Source organism: Giraffa tippelskirchi, chromosome 10 (genome assembly GCF_054371585.1).
Source record: "Giraffa tippelskirchi isolate mGirTip1 chromosome 10, T2T-mGirTip1v1.2.pri, whole genome shotgun sequence".
In the NCBI taxonomy this organism is placed as follows: domain Eukaryota; kingdom Metazoa; phylum Chordata; class Mammalia; order Artiodactyla; family Giraffidae; genus Giraffa; species Giraffa tippelskirchi.
The window spans coordinates 150,845,208-150,865,092 of NC_137284.1; the positions used below are offsets into that span (position 1 = coordinate 150,845,208).

The following is a 19,885-nucleotide window of genomic DNA, read 5'->3' on the forward strand; positions in this document are numbered from 1 at the left end:
ATGGAGTAAAGATATGGTTCCAGGACAAATGAACACACCCCTACAAAAATGTGAAAGTAGATACAGACCTTATAGCTTCACAAAACCACCTAAAAATGGATAAAAGACCCAAACAAAAAATGCAAAACTATAAAATTACTAAGCTATAAGAAGTAAACCTACATGACCATGGGTATGGCGATGCCTTCTTAGGTACAACAACTAAAAGCATAATCTATGAAAGAAATAACTGATAAACTGGCTTTCCTTAAAGTTAAAAACTTCTGCTCTGCAAAGGACAACATCAAGAGAATGAGAAGACAAGCCATAGCCTGGGAGTAACTACTTTCAAATGATACATATGATAAAAGACTGTTTTTCAAAATATACAATACAAAGAACATTTAAACTCAACAATAAGAAAATAAAACAACTCAATTAAAAAATGAGCCAAAGACCGTATTAAATGCCTCACCAAACACACTATACATGTGCCAACTAAGCCCATGAAAACAAGCTCTGCTTTGAATGCCATCAGGGAAAAAGACACATTAAAACAATACCACAGATACAAATACACACCTACTGGAATGGCCAGACCTGGATTACAGACAACCTCAAATGCTGGTGATCAACAGGAACTCTCATACCCTGCTGGTGGGAAAGTAAAAGTGACTTTGGAAGTGACTTCCAAAGCCCCTTTGGAAGACAGTCAGGTGGTTTCTTACAAAACTAAACTTAATCTTACCATGCAATCCAACAATTGCATTCCTTGGTTTTTACCCAAAGCAGTTGAAAACTTATGTCCACACAAAACCTACACATGGATATTTATCACAAGTTTATTCCTGTCAAAACTGGGATGCAACCAAGAAGTCTTTCAGCAGGTAAACGGGTAAACTGTGGTGGCACCAAGAAGAAACGAGCTACCAAGCCATGAGAAGACATGGAGCAACCTTAACTGTATATTAACACATAAAAGAAGCCGATCTGAAAAACCATACACCATATGATTCCTACTATCATGATATTATAGAAAGGTACAATCATAAAAAAATAAAAAGATCAGTGCTGCAGGGATAGATAAACAGGCAGAGCACAGAGGATTTTTAGGGCAGTGAAAATGCTCTATATGATTCTATTAGGATGGATATATTTCACTAGACATTTGTCCAAAACCATGGAATGTACAACAGCAACAGTGAGCCCTACTGTGAACCATGGACTTTCTGGGTGATTCCTATCTACCACTGTCAGCTCATCAAACACATTATAACAAACGCACCACTCTAGTGGGGGATGTTGACAATGGAGGACACTGTCGATGCTTGTGTACAGGGCATATGAGAGCTCTATACACATTCCTCAATTGTGTTGCAAACCTAAAAATCTCTCTAAAATATAAAATCTTTTAAAAAATGGAAGACAGGCTCTCAATAAGCATTCTTGAGAAAAACATATGATTACTAATGCCTACATTGGCATAGTGGATCTGAGAAGTATGAAATGTAAGGAAAATTGTTGGTACCTCTTCCATAGTCTAAAAGAGTTTGTGCTACATAACAGACACTCAAGTAATTGTTGAACAAATAACTACAATATTTAGCCTGGAAAAGGAGAGGGAAAAGAAAAATCTGGTTAAGGTATGTCAGTATTTGGAGGCAATTAAGACAGCATATTAAGAAGCAGAGACATCGCTTTGCTGACAAAGGTCCGTATAGTCAAACCTATGGTTTTTCCAGTAGTTATGTACAGATGTGAGAGTTGGACCATAAAGAAGGCTGAGGGATGAGGAAGTGATGCTTTTGAACTGTGGTGCTGGAGAAGACTCTTGAGAGTCCCTTGGACAGCAAGGAGATCAAACCAGTCACTCCTAAAGGAAAGCGACACTGAATATTCATTGGAAGGACTGATGCTGAAGCTCCAATACTTTGGCCACCTGATGTAAAGAGCTGACTGACTGGGAAACACCCTGGTGCTGGGAAAGATGGAGGGCATGAGGAGGAGGTATAACAGAGGAAGAGATGTTTGAATGGCATTATTGACTCAATGGACATGAGTCTGAGCAAACTCCAGGAGATGGTAAAGGACAGGGAAGCCTGCTGTGCTACAGTCCATGGAGTCGCAAAGAGTCAGACATGACTAAGCAACCGAACAATAAAAAGTAGAAAGCAGGCACCCCATCTCCAGCTCAGCAGGTAAAGAATCCTCCTGCAACACATGAGACGCAAGACACACAGATTCGATCCTTGCATCAGGAAGATCCCCTGGAGAAGGAAATGGCAACCCACTCCAGTATTCTTGCTTGGAGAATCCCTGGACCGTGGAGCCTGGCAGGCGACAGTCCATGGGGTTACAAAGAGTCGGACACAAAGGAGGGACTATGTACAAGTAGAAAGCAAGTGAAAGTCTTCTGTCTGATTTCAGTTAGAAATAAGAAAACTATAGGTCAATTTCAGCTTATTTTAAGCACACATTTTTCACAATCAGTTGACCAAAAATAGAATGTATTTTCTCAAAAAGACAGAGCTACCTGAACATGTTCAAGCAAGAAAGGCAGACAGCCATCTCAGAGAGGCACCACCAAAGACACATTGGCCCCAGGAACACGAAGGGTCTCAAAGATCTTCTCTCCCAGCACAGTATTCACTACTCACAGTGTTTGTACTCACATGAGCTATAAACTGCAAGAACAGTTTTCCTACTTCGAAAAAGAAAAATAAAGTCACCTCAACATAAACATCAGCAATTGGGCCACGAGCCCAATTTATACAACTTACACATGACCTAAGAGTAAATCAAAGCTTAAATTCTCTAAAGACATAAAAACAAAAGGAACTATTCCCTGCTGATAAATGAACACCTTCAAAGACAATGGTGTGATAAAGATACAGGAATACTCTCAGAATGAAATCCATTTGTTTGAGCATCTGTTTGCCACCTACAAAGAATAATAACTCTTTCTGATGAATTTTAACAAGAAGAAAGGGAAGACAATTCATTTGAATGAGAAGTTAAGGCACAAATACACCTCATTTTCCTAGAGAACCTTCAAAGACATCTAGTGTTAATGTATCAAAACCCACAGAAGATTTTTTTTTTGGAGTGATCAAGCCATAACATTTGAGCGCTGCGAATGTTAGAACTGCCCCCACAGCTTCACTCCATATTTTCAATTCTTTTGTTTAAAAGAATAGTATTTCTGAAAATGCTACAAAGGACCAATTTACAAGATTTTTTTAAATTGGGATTATTTTTAAACTCTAGAAGCTTTCCTTTAGGAAAGCATGCAGCTATTAAAATGCTAATATATAAGGATGTGGGAAGTGGGTACTGCAGAGACTTAACACCACTAAAACAAAGGAAATTGATTCTCTAGAAGATGTGGAAAAGATGGCTTATAAAGTTAATGAGATATTACTTATGGCAAAAGAAACAATTTGGCCATTAAGAATGAGGATGAACCAAACATTTTTGTCATCAAATATAATGAAACCAATTAAAGCAACAAAAATTAAGGCAAATATAAAAATCAAGCAAAATATATGGAAAAGTTAAACTACATCAAACACATATAGTTGTGACAGCAAAGTCTTTGTAAATTAGAAATAAAGAGAACAAAAAGGAAGAATTCCAACAATTATGAGTTATACACCAAGGAAGAACAAGAAGAGTCAGCAACATTCAAGAGACTTGAAAACTACCTAGAATGGATTTCTAATTGGGCAGGAAAGTAAAGAAAGAGGTTGTTGTTGTGTGCGTGTTCAGGCGTGCCCAACTCTTTGAGACCCCATGGACTGTAGCCCGCCAAGCTCCTCTGTCCAAGGAAATTTCCAGGCAAGAATAGTGGAATGGGTTACCATTTCCTCCTCCAGGGGATCTTCCAGACTCAGGGATCAAACCCATGTCTCCTGAGTCTCCTGCAATGGCAGATGGATTCTTTACCTGGGAGCCCAAAATAAGAGGATTAACCCCTGAAACTGGAAAATCCACTAGTTTGCCTGCTGGATATCTTAATTAGCCCTGGATAGCAAAGGCATCACAATCCTTAAGCTGAAGCTTTAGCCTGAGGTCTACATGCTATCTACAAAGGGATGAAAATGTCTTAAAAAAAAAAAAGCAAGTTTCCCAAGTTTCAAATCAGGCATACTATACTGCCTTAAACAACAGAAAAGCTGTGCTGATATTAAGAAAAACATACAGTCAAAAAACCCAGGTGCAGTCCTAGTTCTGTCTCTAATTACTGTTTCCAAAGGCTTTCCATGGAAAATAAACATTCTATTCCCTGTGTATGAAGCTTGTTCCAAAAGTCCCAGTCTGTGAGCTGGCTCTTACTGATATGAATAAGAACAAAATATCTGACAAATTATCACAAACTAGATGTAAAGTGTTTCTAATGAAAATTTAGCATCTAAATAGAGACATGCTAGAAGTATAAACTATATATTGTGGAGTTTGAAGGTTTAGTACAAAAATGTCAATAATTGTTTATTTCTGATTGCATGTTTAATTATATCACTTTAGATATATTAGGATAAATAAAAGATAAAATTAAGTTCATCTGTTTTCCCTTTTTAAAGAGGCTACTAGAACAATTTAAATTACTTATGAAATTTAGATACTTAGGAAGTCTTGAACGAATAAGAGGACATATTGTATAGAAGGACAGAACAGCAACTACGTAAGACTGAAATCGACTCTTTGTGATTCATCTACCAGTGTTATGATCGGGTCTTTAAAAAGTTAATTAAGTTAAAATGAAGTCATAAGAGCGGCACTAACCCAATAGGACAGGTACCTTTTAAGGAACAGATGAGAACCCAGGTGAGACACAGACCAAGGGGGAACACGTGAGGACACAGAGGAGGTAACCGTCTGCAAACAAGGAGAGGCCTCGAAAGAAACCAAACTTGAGTCTCTGACTTCTGGCCGGAGAACTGTGAGAAAAATTTCTTTAAGCCACTCAATCTATAGCACTTTGTTATGGCAGCTCCAGTAAACTAATACATTGTTCCAAATAATTAAAATGTTTTCAATAACCGATGGAGTTTTATTTCTCACAGTGAAGACTCAGTGCTTCTGTCACACTAGCCATATTTCAAATGCTCAACAGCCACATGTATTAGCCCAAATCTAAAGAAAAGTACAAACCAGAAACTTCTAAGAAGAACGCTTAACTACTTCAGATATGTGACCAAGAAGCATCTTACTACTATACTGAAGAATTTTAATCTGTAATTCAAAAATAAATCCAAATAACTCAGACCTACCCTTACATCATTCTTATAAGGATTAACTAAATATAGATTAAAGAAGGGAGTTAACAGTTTAGGACTATGTTTGGTATCAAGCATGTCATCACCAAGGGTTCTTAAGAGGTCTGCTGCTGAACTAGCGATGCAGGTGGCCACTCATTTATATTACAAAGAAGTCCGAACTCTAGGTACAGATTACCCAGGGATGCCCAAACCAGCCTCAAGTAAATCAGAGAATGCTACTATCCATCTTCATGTTTTATACTTCTTTTCAGGGTTTAATCAGGCATTTTCAATGGAGAATAAGTTCGAGAAATAGGAAAACTAACAGGAATGCTACACTGAATGAGATATTCCCAGACACATTTCCACTTAACCATGAAGCATCAAAAAACTATAACCATTATTAAAAGTTTCATGTACCTAGAAATAATAAATTCAGTAAGTATAGAAGAAAACTACACACAGAATTCAGGGAAAAGAACAGGTAGCCCTGCCTAACTGAACACCTTTACTAAATAAATAGCTATCTCCTTTGAGAACTATAGAAAAATGAAGGATTTCAAAATTTAATTATTAAAAAGTTCATTTAGTACAAAGTATTTTCCATTTGCATTGATTCTATTTCTTAAACTTGCTTTTTATACTTTACAGTAGCCTAAATTGGACCAAGGACTTCATGTCTGTATGATTTTTACTTTATATAAAAAAACTAAGGCTCTAAGAAATCGAGAGACATGTCCAAGGTCACATACCTAGTGAAGAGGATAGCCAAAACCTAAACCTAGACTCTAGGTCCACAACTTTTCTACAGGTTTTACAGTGTTGAAGTATTAAAACCATGCCCAGCACACAGTGCTACAGAAATGTTAGTTGTTATAAGAACGTGTAATATAATTATGCTGATTTAATCAAGTGTGTGCCCATAATACATAAAAGGGTAATTCAATTCATAACAAACCTCAACAATGGTAATTCAGCTGAGAAGAAATAAGTCCCAAGAGCATTACGGTCATAGAAATCTTTTTAAAATTTAAATATATATAATCTTTTTGCAAAGAAAGGTAGAGTGATAGATAAAAGGTTTTCTAGCACAAATTTATGATGAAATTATGTGGGGAAAATAAAATGGAATTTTTGAATTAGAGTTTATCATGTATTTTTAAGTGAATGATGGTTCATACCAAACTGCTGTATTTTTTATTCCATCAGATCAACTTAAGAGGGACATAAAAGCTTTATTTATCAATACTCAACATTAAAGGACATTTAAAATGTGAAGGACAATGTTTCGAGATTTAAAATCCTGAACCCAATGCATAGGTAGTCCTAGTTTGGAACAAGCACCTGGAAGCTATTTTGAGAATGAGAAAATTTAAATATGGTGGGGTATTAGATACTTTGAAATCTGACATGGAACTGAATAAAGCAACTTACATTATGTTCTCATTTTGGTTTAAAAACATCAGTGTATTCATACATAGAAATATCTGGAGGAACACAAATATCAATGTATACACAACAAATGCACACAAATGTGGAGAATAGTGGCAATCTCAGAGGCTGAAATACAGCAGTTTTATTTCATCTTTTTATCCATATCTTTTTATAACACATATATACTGTGTTGTAAAAATATACAAAAATGCCTAAATACCAGAACTTTAGTAAACTAGAAATTAAAGTCTCTGTAATTGGTTGCTCTATGTCTTAAGTTTATGAAATAAGCACATGCAAGTTAATGATCCCGAGGAAGGTTTTACTCTTTTACTTCAGCTGCAAAGTGTTTAAAATAAATATACTTTACTTTCAAGCATACGGAGTTCCAAATATAAAGATTCATAGTAAAAACTGAAATGATCAGACACTACAAGAAAAAAAAAATTCATGAAAACGCACCTATATGAACAGAGTTTAAAATAGCAATAGTATGTGCTTACCAGTTAAATATTATTCAAATTTAAAAACCTTTAGATAAAATGTTAAGGCAATGAACAAAATAAAATGTCTGCATTCTTATACAGACTTATATATACTGTATCAGTATTAAATGCTTTACAGATACTCTTTAATCTTCGTATCTCTCCTTGAAAAGTGTCCTTCTCTATCTCATTAATGAGAAAATCAAGACAAAGAACTATGTATCCAGAATTCATAAACTCCTACTTGTAATTCTTTTGCAATGTATACATGTATCAAATCAAAAATAATACATTATATATCAATTGTATCTCAAAAGAAAAACTCCTACAAGTTAATGTTAAAAAAGTTAAATGTTAAATGTTACAAAATTAAATGTTACAAAATTAACAAGTTAAATGTTAAAAAATCAAAGACAACCCAATAGAAACATGGCAAGAATGATCATCATCAAAAAGTTTACACGTAATAAATGCTTGAGAGGGTGTGGACAAAAGGGAACCTTCCTACATTGTTAATGGGAATGCAAATTTGTGCAGCCACAAACGAGAACAGTGTGGAGCTTCCTTAAACTAAAAGTAGAGTTACCAGATGATGCAGCCATCCCTGGGCTTCCCAAGGGGTGCAATGGTAAAAGAATCCACCTGCCAAAGCAGGAGACGCAACAGACACGGGTTCAGTCCCTGGGTTGGGAAGATCCCCTGGAGGAGGAAATGGCAATCAGCTCCAGTATTCTTGCCTGAAAAACTCCATGGAGAGAGGAGCCTGGAAGGCTACAGTCCATGGGGTCCCAAAGAATCAGACGTGACTGAGCAACTGAGCATGCACCAGCAATTCCACTCCTGGGCATACAACCAGAAAATGTGAAAACTTTAATTCGAAAAAAGATAAACACACCTCAATGTTCACAGCAGCACTATTTACAACAGCCAAGACGTGGAAGAAACCTCAACGTGGGGTGTGTGTGTGTGTGTGTGTGTGTGTGTGTGTGTGTGTGTGCAGCAGAGTATTACCCAGCTGTTAAACAATGAACGGACATAGAAATTATCATACTAGGTCAGATAAAGACAAATATCATATGATCTCATTTATGTGGGATCCAAAAAAAATGATACAAAGGAACTTATTTACAAAACAGACTCACAAACATAGAAAACAAACTTGTGACGGCCAAACAGGAAACAGGGGGAAGGGATAAATTAGGGATTTAAGATTAATCCTTAATCTTCTCTGGTAGCTCAGGGCTTCCCTGGTAGCTCAGTTGGTAAAGAGTCCACCTGCAATGCAGGAGACCCGGGTTCGATTCCTGGGTCAGGAAGATCCGCTGGAAAAGGGATAGGCTACCCACTCCAATATTCTTGGGCTTCCCTTGTGGCTCAGCTGGTAAAGAATCCACCTGCAATGCAGGAGACCTGGGTTTGATCTCTGGGTTGGGAAGATGCCCTGGAGAAGGGAAAGGCTACCCACTCCAGTATTCTGGCCTGGAGAATTCCATGGACTGTATAATCCAAGGGGTCACAAAGAATCAGACACTACTGAGCGACTTTCACTTTCAAGATTAACAGATACACACTATTATATATAAAATAAATGCCCAGGACCCACTGTATACCACATTACAATACCTTATAATAGCATACAATGGAAAAGAATCTGAGAAATAGATACATAGACATAACTAATAGATGTAGGTATAACTGAATCACTTTGCTGTACACCTGAAACATTATAAATCAACTATACAAAGAAAAAAGTAAAGTGGCAAGAGACAAACATTTCACGATTAACAACAGACAATATCCCCATTCTGCCATAAGGAAATGCAAATTAAAATCAGAGATTCCTCTACACACCCACCAGAATGACTAAAGCTTCACAATAAGAACTCTAACATTGAAAATGAACACTCCAGAGGATTAGTGTAGCATGAGTTAGGGTCAAAGTACTGAGGCTCCAACCAATGTTCACATAGTAAATAGTGGTGAGTTCTGCTTGGCTTAGACAGAGAGGTGAGTAATTAAAAAAAAAAAAAAAGTATTCTGAAAAAGCAGTTAAGAATCAGATGGTGAAGGGCCTTTAAAGATCAGGATAAGGACTTTAACCTGTATACAATTAGCAATTCTGAACCATGACATGGATGATACAATTTAATCGAGTTTTAAAGGTATATAAAAGGTTGTTTCATAGAGAATATTCCAGAGATGGAAGGACACAGAAACTTTCAAAAATCTTTCTATCTCCTATCCTGAAATAAATTTCTCTGTCCTCTGCAGTTTGGTTTAACCTCACTGCTCAACCATTCTTCCAAAACCTCCACTGGTTCTCTCAACCTTCTTTCTTCCTCGCTAGTCACCAGATGGACTGAATTAGTTCCCAGACACAGGACTGACCTTTCAATCAAGGAAGGCCCAGGACCTGCAGTGCTCTTGGGCTTCCCCTAGGCCTCTTGCGATTTAAATCCAGTGCTTTTCTGGACGACCACCTGACACCTGTCCACCCATGGTTTCTCTGCCTACTCCAGCCTGCCCTCCTCCCAAGTCCCTGTGGTTCCTATGTGGATCCCATCACACAGTTCAACATCTAACTAGCATCTATCTTGCTTTGTTCTCAGTTCCAATAAGACTGTAAGCTCCTTGATAACAGAGATCAAGAGTATCCCCCACAGCAACTGGTATCAAAGGCAAACACTAGATAGTTGTCAGTTCCTCTAGATAACAGAAATCCAGACATATCCTTTGATCCAGTAATTCCATTTCTGGAAATCTATCATATTGATAAACTTACATAAATATGCAAAAATACAATCAAAGTTATGCATCCTAGATATTAATAAAAACTAGAAATAATCTAAATGTCCTTTAAGAAAGCCTAGTTCATTGTGTCTATAATGTCCATTTAAAAAAACAAACAAACAACTTGGGATACCTACACATATGGACCATAACAAAGTAGTAAGTGAAGAAAGTTGCAGGAAAGGGCTTAAAACAAGTCCTATATTTATCTATACATGCACACAATTTAGAAACACACAAGATTTCAGAAGGACAACCTCTGTTAAATAGGATGGACTTTTTCCTGCAGTGTTAAAAACAACAGGCCCAAAATGGATTCATTTATGTTAAACCCCACATCACCAAACACAGACTTAATAATTAACCCAATTATGTGCAGTTTCAGCTCTACCAAAAATGGGATCTTAAACCAGCCAATCAGAAGTCACTCTATCAGAGCTAGCAAAGTAATCTGCCTGACAGACCCTTTACCAGACCCTGAAGAAAAGGGACCTTGCTAGAACCAAACTACTTTTGGCGAGTGTAACTTCCTTGTTCCTGCTCATTTCTGCCTATAAAGTCTACCACTTCACACAGCTCTTCCAGTTTCTTTCTACCCACCAGACTGGATACTACCCAATATATTAATTGCTGAATAATCGCTGAATTAGATTTGTAACATTTACTCGCCTGAATTGTTTTTTAACATTTACAAACACTACACTGTTTTTAAAAAAAAAAAATGAACAAAGAGCAAGATGTTTGAAATCAAATATTGATATATTTTTACTCACTGCTCCAAAACAGTAATTTACAAAACTTACGATATAAATCCATTTTATTTAAAACAAGAGGAATGGTATATTGGTTATATGTACATAAATACAATTTTAGAATATATGCCAATTGTTAATAATGGTTATTTCTCGAAGAGAGACTACAGGAAACTTTCATGTTTTAGGTTAGCTGTTTTTCTTTAAATAATAACCATTTACTTTAGTTTGGGCTTCCCTAGTGGTTCAGATGGTAAAGAATCTGCCCACAATGCGGGATACCCGGCTTAGATCCCTAGGTTGGGAAGATTCCCTGGAGAAGGGAATGGCAACCCACCCCAGTATTCTTGCCTGGGAGAATCCCGTGGACAGAAGAGCCTGGCAGGCTATAGTCTATGGGGTCGCAGAGTCAGACACGACTGAGAGACTAACACACACTTCAATTACAAATAACAAAGATTAAAAAGATTTTATATTTCCCGTGCTGGTGATCATTAGAGGTGAGCATTTTGGTGTACCTGACAATTAGTTAACCTGGAGAGAACCAGTTTGTCAGGTTGTCCACCACACGAAATCTGGGTAAACATTACAGGCACATCATGCCAAAAATTACATTCACAGAAGTTATTCATACAAACAGCTACCTCTCTGCTAGAAAATATTAACTGTCTATTTGATGAAGGGAACCTCTCTAAACGTAACGTTAACCTCAAATATTTACCGAATTAATCTGAGCCAGGTATTGCAAGGGCCCCTCGTGATACACTGTTCTGTTTTTAAATATCCCTAATTTATCTAGAGGAAAGTAAACTTGTAGGGAACCCATGTTTCTAGGCCAGTGTTTGAGATCAGATGGGAATCTCTAAATAATTGTACCCTTAGGAGCAAGAGGAAGAAACGAGGCAAACCACTAAATGCCACAGATGTCCTCAGAGCTCAGGATTCTACCTGCCGGATCTGTGCTTCATACAGGACATCACAGTCCTTAACGGTTCCCCTGTACGCCTGCCCCAGCGCGGAGCCTACACATGTCTGACCTGAGGAGTCATGGCCTTCTCCCTAAGCCTCTGCTTCAACCCACAAGGAGCAGAACTGCCTGTCTTTCCTACTAATCTGTTGCTCCAAACCTTTTCCATCTCAGCATGCAGGCATGTTGTGCTCTGCAGCTCAGTCGTGTACAACTCTTTGCGACCCTATGGCTTCTCTGTCCATGCAATTCTCCAGGCAAGTATACTAAAGCTGGTTGCCATTTCCTCCTCCGGGGGATCTTCCCAACCCAAGGATTGAATCCATGCTTCTTGCTTCTCCTGCACTGGCAGGTGGATTGTTTACCAGAGTCACCTGGGAAGCCCTTTCCATTTCAACACTGACCCTGAAATCCAACCACATTAGCCTGACCACTGAATCTAATTGCTTGCCGTAATTAAAGCTAAGTGCTTTACATGTTTTACAACTCATCTATGCTCACAAGAACCCTGCGAAATATTCCTATTTCACAGATGAAGAAACTGAAATACAACCAGGAAATCTAAGACTTAGACCCAGAAACCCTGTTGCCTCACTCCAACCTTCCCTATGTAGCACTGAGAAAACATTAGAAATCTTCCAGCAGTAAAGTGCTCACGCTTAGTAACAAATCTGAAAGTCAACAGGCCAGCTGAATCCAATGTTTACTCTTGGAAATACTGTTGGTCCCCGCTACCCTTGGATAACCAACAACTACAGAAGTTTCAACTGCAAAATGTTTATGTTTGCCAGTGCTTTTCCTAACTTAGGAAAAGCTGTTTTCAAAAATGATTAGACCCTCAACCTCTCAACAAGTCAAACATATCTGGGTTCAGACTCTAGTTTCTTACTACCTGTAAAGTAATACATAAAGTATATGTTAACAGTGTCGCACAGAAAGTGACTGGGCAGAAACGAGTCAGGGTCCCCTGCTGTAATTATTTCTTGATTGTTTTACCATAAACACTCCCAGAATGTGGGGAAACGGACAAGTTCAAATCAGATTCAATACTCCCGCCCCCAAAAAACTCATGAATTCATAGGTTTACAGAAAACTGTAAACACTATCAAGAGTTTTGCATTCTATTTAAACTGATGAGCTGATAAACTATAAGTTCTACACAAGAGAAACAAAAGTAAAAACCGGTACATAAAAAATGTTTTAAACCATGAAATTAGCACTCGGGTCAGTTACTACACATGATAATGAAAGCGACTGACAATTCCCTCAGAAAAACTCCTTCTTCCGTCTACTTCCACGTGAATTACAATGACTCCACACTTCAAAATAAGAAAAATCCTCGACTATTGTATCTTGAAAGCATTTTTATTGGGTAACTGAGGCATTTTCAAAGGATGGCAAATGGGCACAATGGGCAAGCGATCATAAAGTCAATCAAGACTGATCTTTACCCCTTCCGTCTACTTTTCGGCTCCAATTGCTGTTAGGAGCCTAAGAGCTCACGTTACAGGTAGGGCTTAGTCTTCTCCAGGTGAAGGGCATCACCTTCTAGTCCTCACACGACTCTACAACGCAAAGACTAATGACTGTGCTCCTTTGTGTGTGTGTGTGTGTGTGTGTGTGTGTGTGTGTGTGTGTCGGATAAGGAAACTGAGGCATCAGAGAGGCTGAGTAATCTGCCTAAACGTAGGAATCTGAGTCAGACTGGACACCACTCTGGGCCTCGAGTCCGGCCCTTTTAACCTGATCAAGGCTTGGCGTGGGGGAGCGGGGAGCGCACATCAGTCGGGCTGTAAAACGTGTGGAGAAGCAGTTACCGGAGGGAAGCAGGGGTTCCAGCGGGGTAACGGCACGCTCCATAACGGACTGCTGCTCTCTGCGTTAAAAAACACATAAAAATGCCACATGAGAACGTCTCCTAGCTCATTACACAGCACGCGAACACGCCGGGACGTGGGGCCGCGGGACGGGCCGGTGTGCGGCCGGGCAGGGCCGGCGGGGACGCGGGGGGCCTTCCCTCCCAGAGCGCGTGGGGGCGCAGAGCGCGCGCCACGCCTGCCTCGACGGGGTCGCCCGGTCCAGCCTCTCCCCGTGCCGCTGGCACCGTCCCGGGGCCGGGGGGCCAGGGGAGCCAGGGGAGCCAGGGACGGCGCAGGCAGCCGGAGCCGCCGGCCCCCCGCCCCACGCGCCGGGAACGCGGCGGGCGCGCCTGGGCTGCGGTCTCACTTACACAATGGCGGGCGGAGCCCCGGCGAGCGGGAGCTCAGACTGCGGAGCCGCGCGATCGACGGCGCGGCACTCGACTGGGGCGCCTCGGCGGCGCGGCCTGAGGCCGCAGGTTTAAAGGAAGGGCGCGCGAGGCGGCCCCGCCTCCTTCCGGGAGCCGGGCAGCGGGCGAGCCGCGAGGCCCCGCCCCCATCCCTCACGCTCGCGGCTCCCGCTGCCTCCACCACCCAGCCCGGGCGTGCCCGGCGTCGGGCGCCGGGACCTGGGGCCGCCCTGCTGCCGGCTCCCTCACGTGCCGCCCTCTTTTCTAGGCCAGTTCTGCCCTGGAGCCATCGCTGGTGTGTTTGAGGAACGCTGATTCCTGCCAAGCGTTAACTTCCCCCATCATCCTTCGTCAGCTTGGCATCAGAGTTACCCAAGTTACCGAGAGAGCCCTTTTTCTCAATCCTCATTCTCTTTAATCTCTTGCTTGCAGCTCGTGTGCCTCAGGAGCATGCCTTCGTTAAAGTCTTCCCTGGGTTGCAACAATAACAGAATGTTATCGTTGGCAAGAACTTGATGCAGCTTTTGCAGCTCCGCTGGCTCCCAACATTCACGGGTTGAAGATCTCTTTCTGTGGCCACGCAGCCTCTTCCAGGACTGAGCAAGCCAGGTCTCTAGACTTAGTAGACTCCCTAGGCTTTATCTTTTCCAGACTAAACTTATTCTTTCGAGGTTCTTAGAGGACTTGGTTTTTAGCCTCCACTGTCGTGGTTCCCACCCTCTGTATTTAATGTTGCCCATACATCGTGGTTCTGAAAGCTGATGAGAACTGCACAACTGTCAGTATCTGACAACTCTTGTAGACCCCTGCCCTAAGAGACGTGACCAACTCTAGCATGGCTTCTACCAGCCTAAGGCCCGTCCCCAGGACACACACACTTTAAAATGCCTGCCTGAGAAAGTCCTAACGAACCCCTGACCTCCCAAGGATTTGCGGTTGTGGATATGTATCTTAAGACTCAGAAGGGTCTCTACCAACCTGAGAGCCATTCCCTGCAAATGCAGGAAGGGTAGCATCTTTGTGGGAGAAGAGACTCCTTGCTTTGGCAGCTGCCAGCTACCAAGAGAAGCTTGTGTAATCGCCCTTAATACTGACCAACCCTTTGCCCACTCTTCCCCTCCCTCACCCTCCCTTTAAAACCAGTCCCAGTAGCCTCTGCACATAGAGGAATAGAGCTCAACTCTTTCCCGACCGTCAGTAGTTACTAAACAAAATCTGTTTTTGATGCTTGGGCTAGCACCTGGCTGTGTTTATCTTTGACACTGGTCACCAAGTTCCAGGGGTAATCCAACCATAGAAGAGTACATTGCTGATACTCATTAACTTTTTCAGCTGCCAGATCAAATAGAACTGACAGGTATTTTTCACATTCACCATGTTAAGCCAAGTATACACCTACCTCACAGTCAATTTTAGACCAAACTACTAGGGACTTCACATTTATCGTAGTAAAGTTAAATATTAGGTCTTTACCATCACAATACAGCAGGTGAGCCATTTCCACTATGTGCTTACTAACTGTGGGGCTTAAGAAAACTACTTAGGTTTCCTCGGATATAAAATGGAAACAATGTTGTCTACTTTGGAGGAGTTCTATAAGCACCAAATGACTAGGTTTGGGTAAACACTTGTGTGGGTGCCTAGTGCATATAGGTTTGCAAGAAAACCCTGTTTGTCCCTGTCCATCAATATGAGAACTATCCAACTTACATCTTATAACATCCCTGTTTATATTTATAGCACACTTCCTTGCAAAGTTTTTATGTGTAATCTAGCTCAGGTTTCTCCCAAAGAAAATTGAAATATTAACCACAATAAGTTTCAAAGGTCCACATGTTTCAAGATGCCCGTAGACATCTAGAAGACAACACACTGGAGGTGAAGGGAGACTGTACCCATGTAACAGACAAGTGGTTGCTGTATCTATTTCAGTAGCAAGCAAATGGGGGCTTCCCAGGTGGCGCTAGTGGTAGAGAACCTGCCTGCCAATACAAGAGATGTAAGAGACGTGGGTTTGATCCCAGGGTCAGGAAGATCCCCTGGAGGAGGGCATGGCAACTCATTCCAGTATTTTTGCCTGGAGAATCCCATAGACAGAGGAACCTGGAAGGCTATAACCCATAGGGCCACAAAAGTCAGACACGACTAAAGTGACTTAGCATAAACACAGCCAACAAGCAAGTGGACCATTAAAATGGTAGCACTGCATGACAGACCAATAAATCAAGAGATGAATTGTTAGGGCAAGGAATACTGACTTCATTCAGAAAATCAGCAGACCAAGAAGATGGTAGACTAGTTTCCCAGAGAACCATTTGTCTGGGTTTGGATGCTAGTTTCTTTTCTAGAACAAGGAGAGGGCAATGAGGAGGTATAGTAAAATAGGGCAATGAATTGTTGCAAATACTTCCTGGTTTCAGCCAGACTCTGGAAGATGTGTGTTCCTGCAACCATACAGGTCAGAATGTTTCCTATGAGCTAAACAAAGGTATTTTAGCTTAACACTCAGACATGGGAGGCAGAGTTCCCTGAGATAGGCCACTATGTATACTTTAAACCATAGGCAGCATCTCTTTAGTGATTAACTTATAGCAAAAGCAATAGAATAAAACTGAAGTTGCTCAATCCTATCTGACTCTTTGCAACCCTGTGGGCTCTGGCCCATCAGGCTCCTCTGTCCATGGGATTTTCCAGGCAAGAATACTGGAGTGGGTTGCCATTTTCTTCTCCAGGGTTATCTTCCTAACCCAGGGATCAAACTCAGGTCTCCCGCATTACAAGCAGACTCTTTACCCTCTGAGCCACCAGGGAATCAAGGTTAAAGCAAAAGAAACAGATTCAACATGGAGTCAGATTGGTTCTTCCCTATTACAAGGATGTGCGTGCTTATGCTAAGTTGCTTCAGTCGTGTCCAGCTCTTTGCGACCCCATGGACTGTAGCCCACCAGGCTCCTCTGTCCATGGGATTCTCCAGGCAAGAATACTGGAGTGGGTTGCCGTGCCCTCCTCCAGGGGATTTTCCCGACCCAGGGATCAAACCTGCATCTTTTACGTCTCCTGCATTGGCAGGCCAGTTCTTTACCACTAGTGCCACCTGGGAAGCCCCATTACAAGGATATCTACAGGCAAATTACAGAAGGTACTCAAATGGCAACTAATGTGAAAAACACAACATCTCTAGCATTTGGAGAAGCAAATTTGAACAATGATATAAATTTACTTAGTAGATTGCAAATAACATTGTAAATTATCATACAAATTTACATTTGTTCAATAATTATTATGTTCCAGTAACTCTGTTGAGGTCTTTGTATTTTATTTAATTACCCTAAAATGTAGGCTGCAAGAGAACAAGGACCAGATTTTCATTGTTCACTTTTGAATCCTTACACTGGGGCACAGTTGCTGGCAAAGAATAAGCAATCAATGAATATTTACTGAATGTTCATAATGAAATGTTTGCAATAGCCTAGAATGTTTCTTCTCACATTCATCCAGCCTCAGCACAAAACTAACTTTCTTCCTCTGGTTACTCTTTATCTTACCTAGGATTGTTTGCTTTCCTGAAGAGCTATGTTCACAATCTGTAGTTATTTAACTTGTTTACGACTTTTCTCCTCCTGCTAGAGTGAGAGCTTGCTAAGAGCAGGAACCATATCTGTTTTGTTCATTGCCATTTATCCAGGCAAACAAGAATACCTCACCCATAATAGAGATTGAATAAATGTTTGTTAAATGGATTAATGCATGGTGGGGAAAAAAATGAAAAATTGAAGTATAGAATTCCAGCAATTATTAAAAAGAATAAGCTAAATCAATGTTCCCTCATGTGAAAAAATATCCATGATACAGTAAATTTTAATAAATGGAAGTGGTAGGAAAAACCCTACCTATATTTTTTAAATATATTTGGATATCCATACACGAATTGTTTAAAATGACCTCTGAGATAAAGGGATGGAGTACGTAGAAGGCAGCAGACTTAGGGAAATATCACCATTATTTTACATGCGTTAATCATTATTTAATATTTTGTAGTATGCACATTAAAGAAATTTAAAGTTGTGAAATGTATATTAAAAGGAAATTAATGGTCACTATTGTTAATCCTTGTCATATTTTGGGCTTCCAAGGAAAAGAACATACATAAACCTGTGGTATAATTTTCAGAGGAGCAATTTCATAGCTTCAAGCAAGTTTTCAATGGATCCTAGTATCCCCAAAAGTTCCATGGAGTAGGATGGAACCTCTAGCAATAGGTTATACATTTTCTCCAGGATACAAAGATGGCTCTCTAATCTCCCTACTCAATTATCTTCTACTCTTAAGCCATTTTCTTGAACTGGTGAAGTTCAAAATTTATGATGTTCCAAAAAGATTCTATAATAAAAATTTTCTGCAGCAAAATAAAATTACTGCACCCTGTTACCAACCTCCTTTGAGACTTACAGCACATTATCCATCTTTAACATCTCACAAAGATCAGAAATAAACAAGTTTTTTTACCTCCAAACCCAGAATGTCTCAAAGACATTGGAGCGTGGAACATGCTTGGTATATCTTTCAAAATCTTGCAGAACAGTTTTTGCTCCAAACAACTGGTGGGGGAAAGCTGAGAGAGGCTATGAGCACAGGTGCTAACACCACTTTGCTTCAACAGCTGTTCTCCCTACTGCTGCCACTAAGCAGTCTTATAATTTCTAGTCTTTAATCAATTTCTATCAGCTCATGTACTTCAGCATTTTTTGTTCAGAAAATGAAATCATTCTCGCAACTTCAAGATGCATGTCTGTCTTGATCTCTTGAAGCAGTATTTCTAACTGCCTTTAGAATATTTACACTTAAATATTTCACCATTACCTCTGATTCAGGTGGCTGAAACTAAAATCATCAATTCATTCCTCCCCCTAGAGTCTTCATTTCTTTTCTTAGCATCATTATTCTTCTGCACTCCTTGATAAACAACTTTAATTTGCCTTTTATTTCATTCCATAAACTCAGTAAGGTGTCCACTTTTGTTCTATTCCAGCCTATTGAAGTCAGTATGGATAAAGATTCAATCATTCTTGTCATTTCCTCTCAACTATCAATCAAAACTTTCATTATTTTAAGTCCTATCTAAAATATCATCTTCTCTGAAAAGTCTTCCATGAAATTCACTCAGGCCTCTCACAATTAATCTCACTTTGCTCTGTAAGCTCATTACATTCTTTCTGTGCTTCTTTTTATAGTCCTGTGATCTGGTATCGTATGATTTTAAATGTATGCCACCTCATGGTCCTGGAAGGCTGCTTGAGCTCCAGCCTTCACCTATACATTTCAACCATTAGAAAGGAGGAAGGGCAAAAGTACACCACCTGCCTTATAAAAATATGTGAAAGACAAAATGCATCTGTCAGTCAAGGAGATGATTTTATTCAGGCTACTGGGGGCACACCCTAGGTCCTAAGATCCAAGTGTCCCCACTGTATGGTTTTGCTTTAGATGTTTATAGGGAGGCATAGAGAAATCTCAGGTGGGGTGATTTGCAGTTGAGGTCATTTTACAATTAGGGGAAACCTCAATCAGCTGAACAGAAATGTTTATCTCTGTGTTTAGTTACTTTCAAGCAGACAAACCTTTCTAATATCAGCTAATCATTCATGAGACAAAGAATGCAGAGCTGAATATACCTGGAACTAATGTCAGGTATATCTCATTTGGGGGGGAAAAAAAAAGGGAATGGGGATTTGGAAGGACTGTGTCTGGCCTCCTCAGAGGTTGAGGCAAAAGTGAAAGACATCTGAGAGTTTCATGGGAGCCCTGACAAAGTGTGGATGGCACTCTTACCTGAGTCATGTGGGGAAGAGTAGTTCTTTGAGATAATCCTTTTCCTGGAACATAGAAAGGTGAGGGATTAGAAAACAGCAGGTGGGGGAATTTCTTAGCCATCACTATTTTCCCAGAGCAAA

The 19,885-nt window shown here is 40.2% G+C and overlaps 2 protein-coding genes across 14 annotated transcripts in view; one reads left to right on the forward strand and one right to left on the reverse strand.

Moving 5' to 3' along the window:
- TPK1 (thiamin pyrophosphokinase 1) overlaps nucleotides 1-19,885 on the reverse strand; it is a 559,100-nt gene that overhangs the window by 351,276 nt on the left and 187,939 nt on the right. For 8 of the 13 annotated variants that reach the window (XM_081534527.1, XM_081534535.1, XM_081534530.1 and 5 more), the window contains 2 exons: nucleotides 19,764-19,807; nucleotides 13,483-13,541 (listed from right to left, as the gene is read on the reverse strand). In XM_081534527.1, the coding sequence (XP_081390653.1) occupies nucleotides 13,483-13,525 (43 nt within the window). In that variant the 5' untranslated portion in view covers nucleotides 13,526-13,541; nucleotides 19,764-19,807. Of the gene's footprint in view, nucleotides 1-13,482; nucleotides 13,542-13,724; nucleotides 13,981-19,763; nucleotides 19,808-19,885 lie in introns of those variants that run through there. The other 5 variants (XM_081534528.1, XM_081534541.1, XM_081534537.1 and 2 more) reach the window with 3 other exon arrangements.
- Nucleotides 13,571-19,885, forward strand: part of LOC145522511 (uncharacterized) — a 34,793-nt gene continuing 28,478 nt past the window's right edge. Inside the window, exons 1-2 of the mRNA XM_081531187.1 lie at nucleotides 13,571-14,229; nucleotides 14,367-14,543. Of these exons, the coding sequence (XP_081387313.1) occupies nucleotides 13,571-14,229; nucleotides 14,367-14,397 (690 nt within the window). The 3' untranslated portion in view covers nucleotides 14,398-14,543. The remainder of the gene's footprint in view (nucleotides 14,230-14,366; nucleotides 14,544-19,885) is intronic.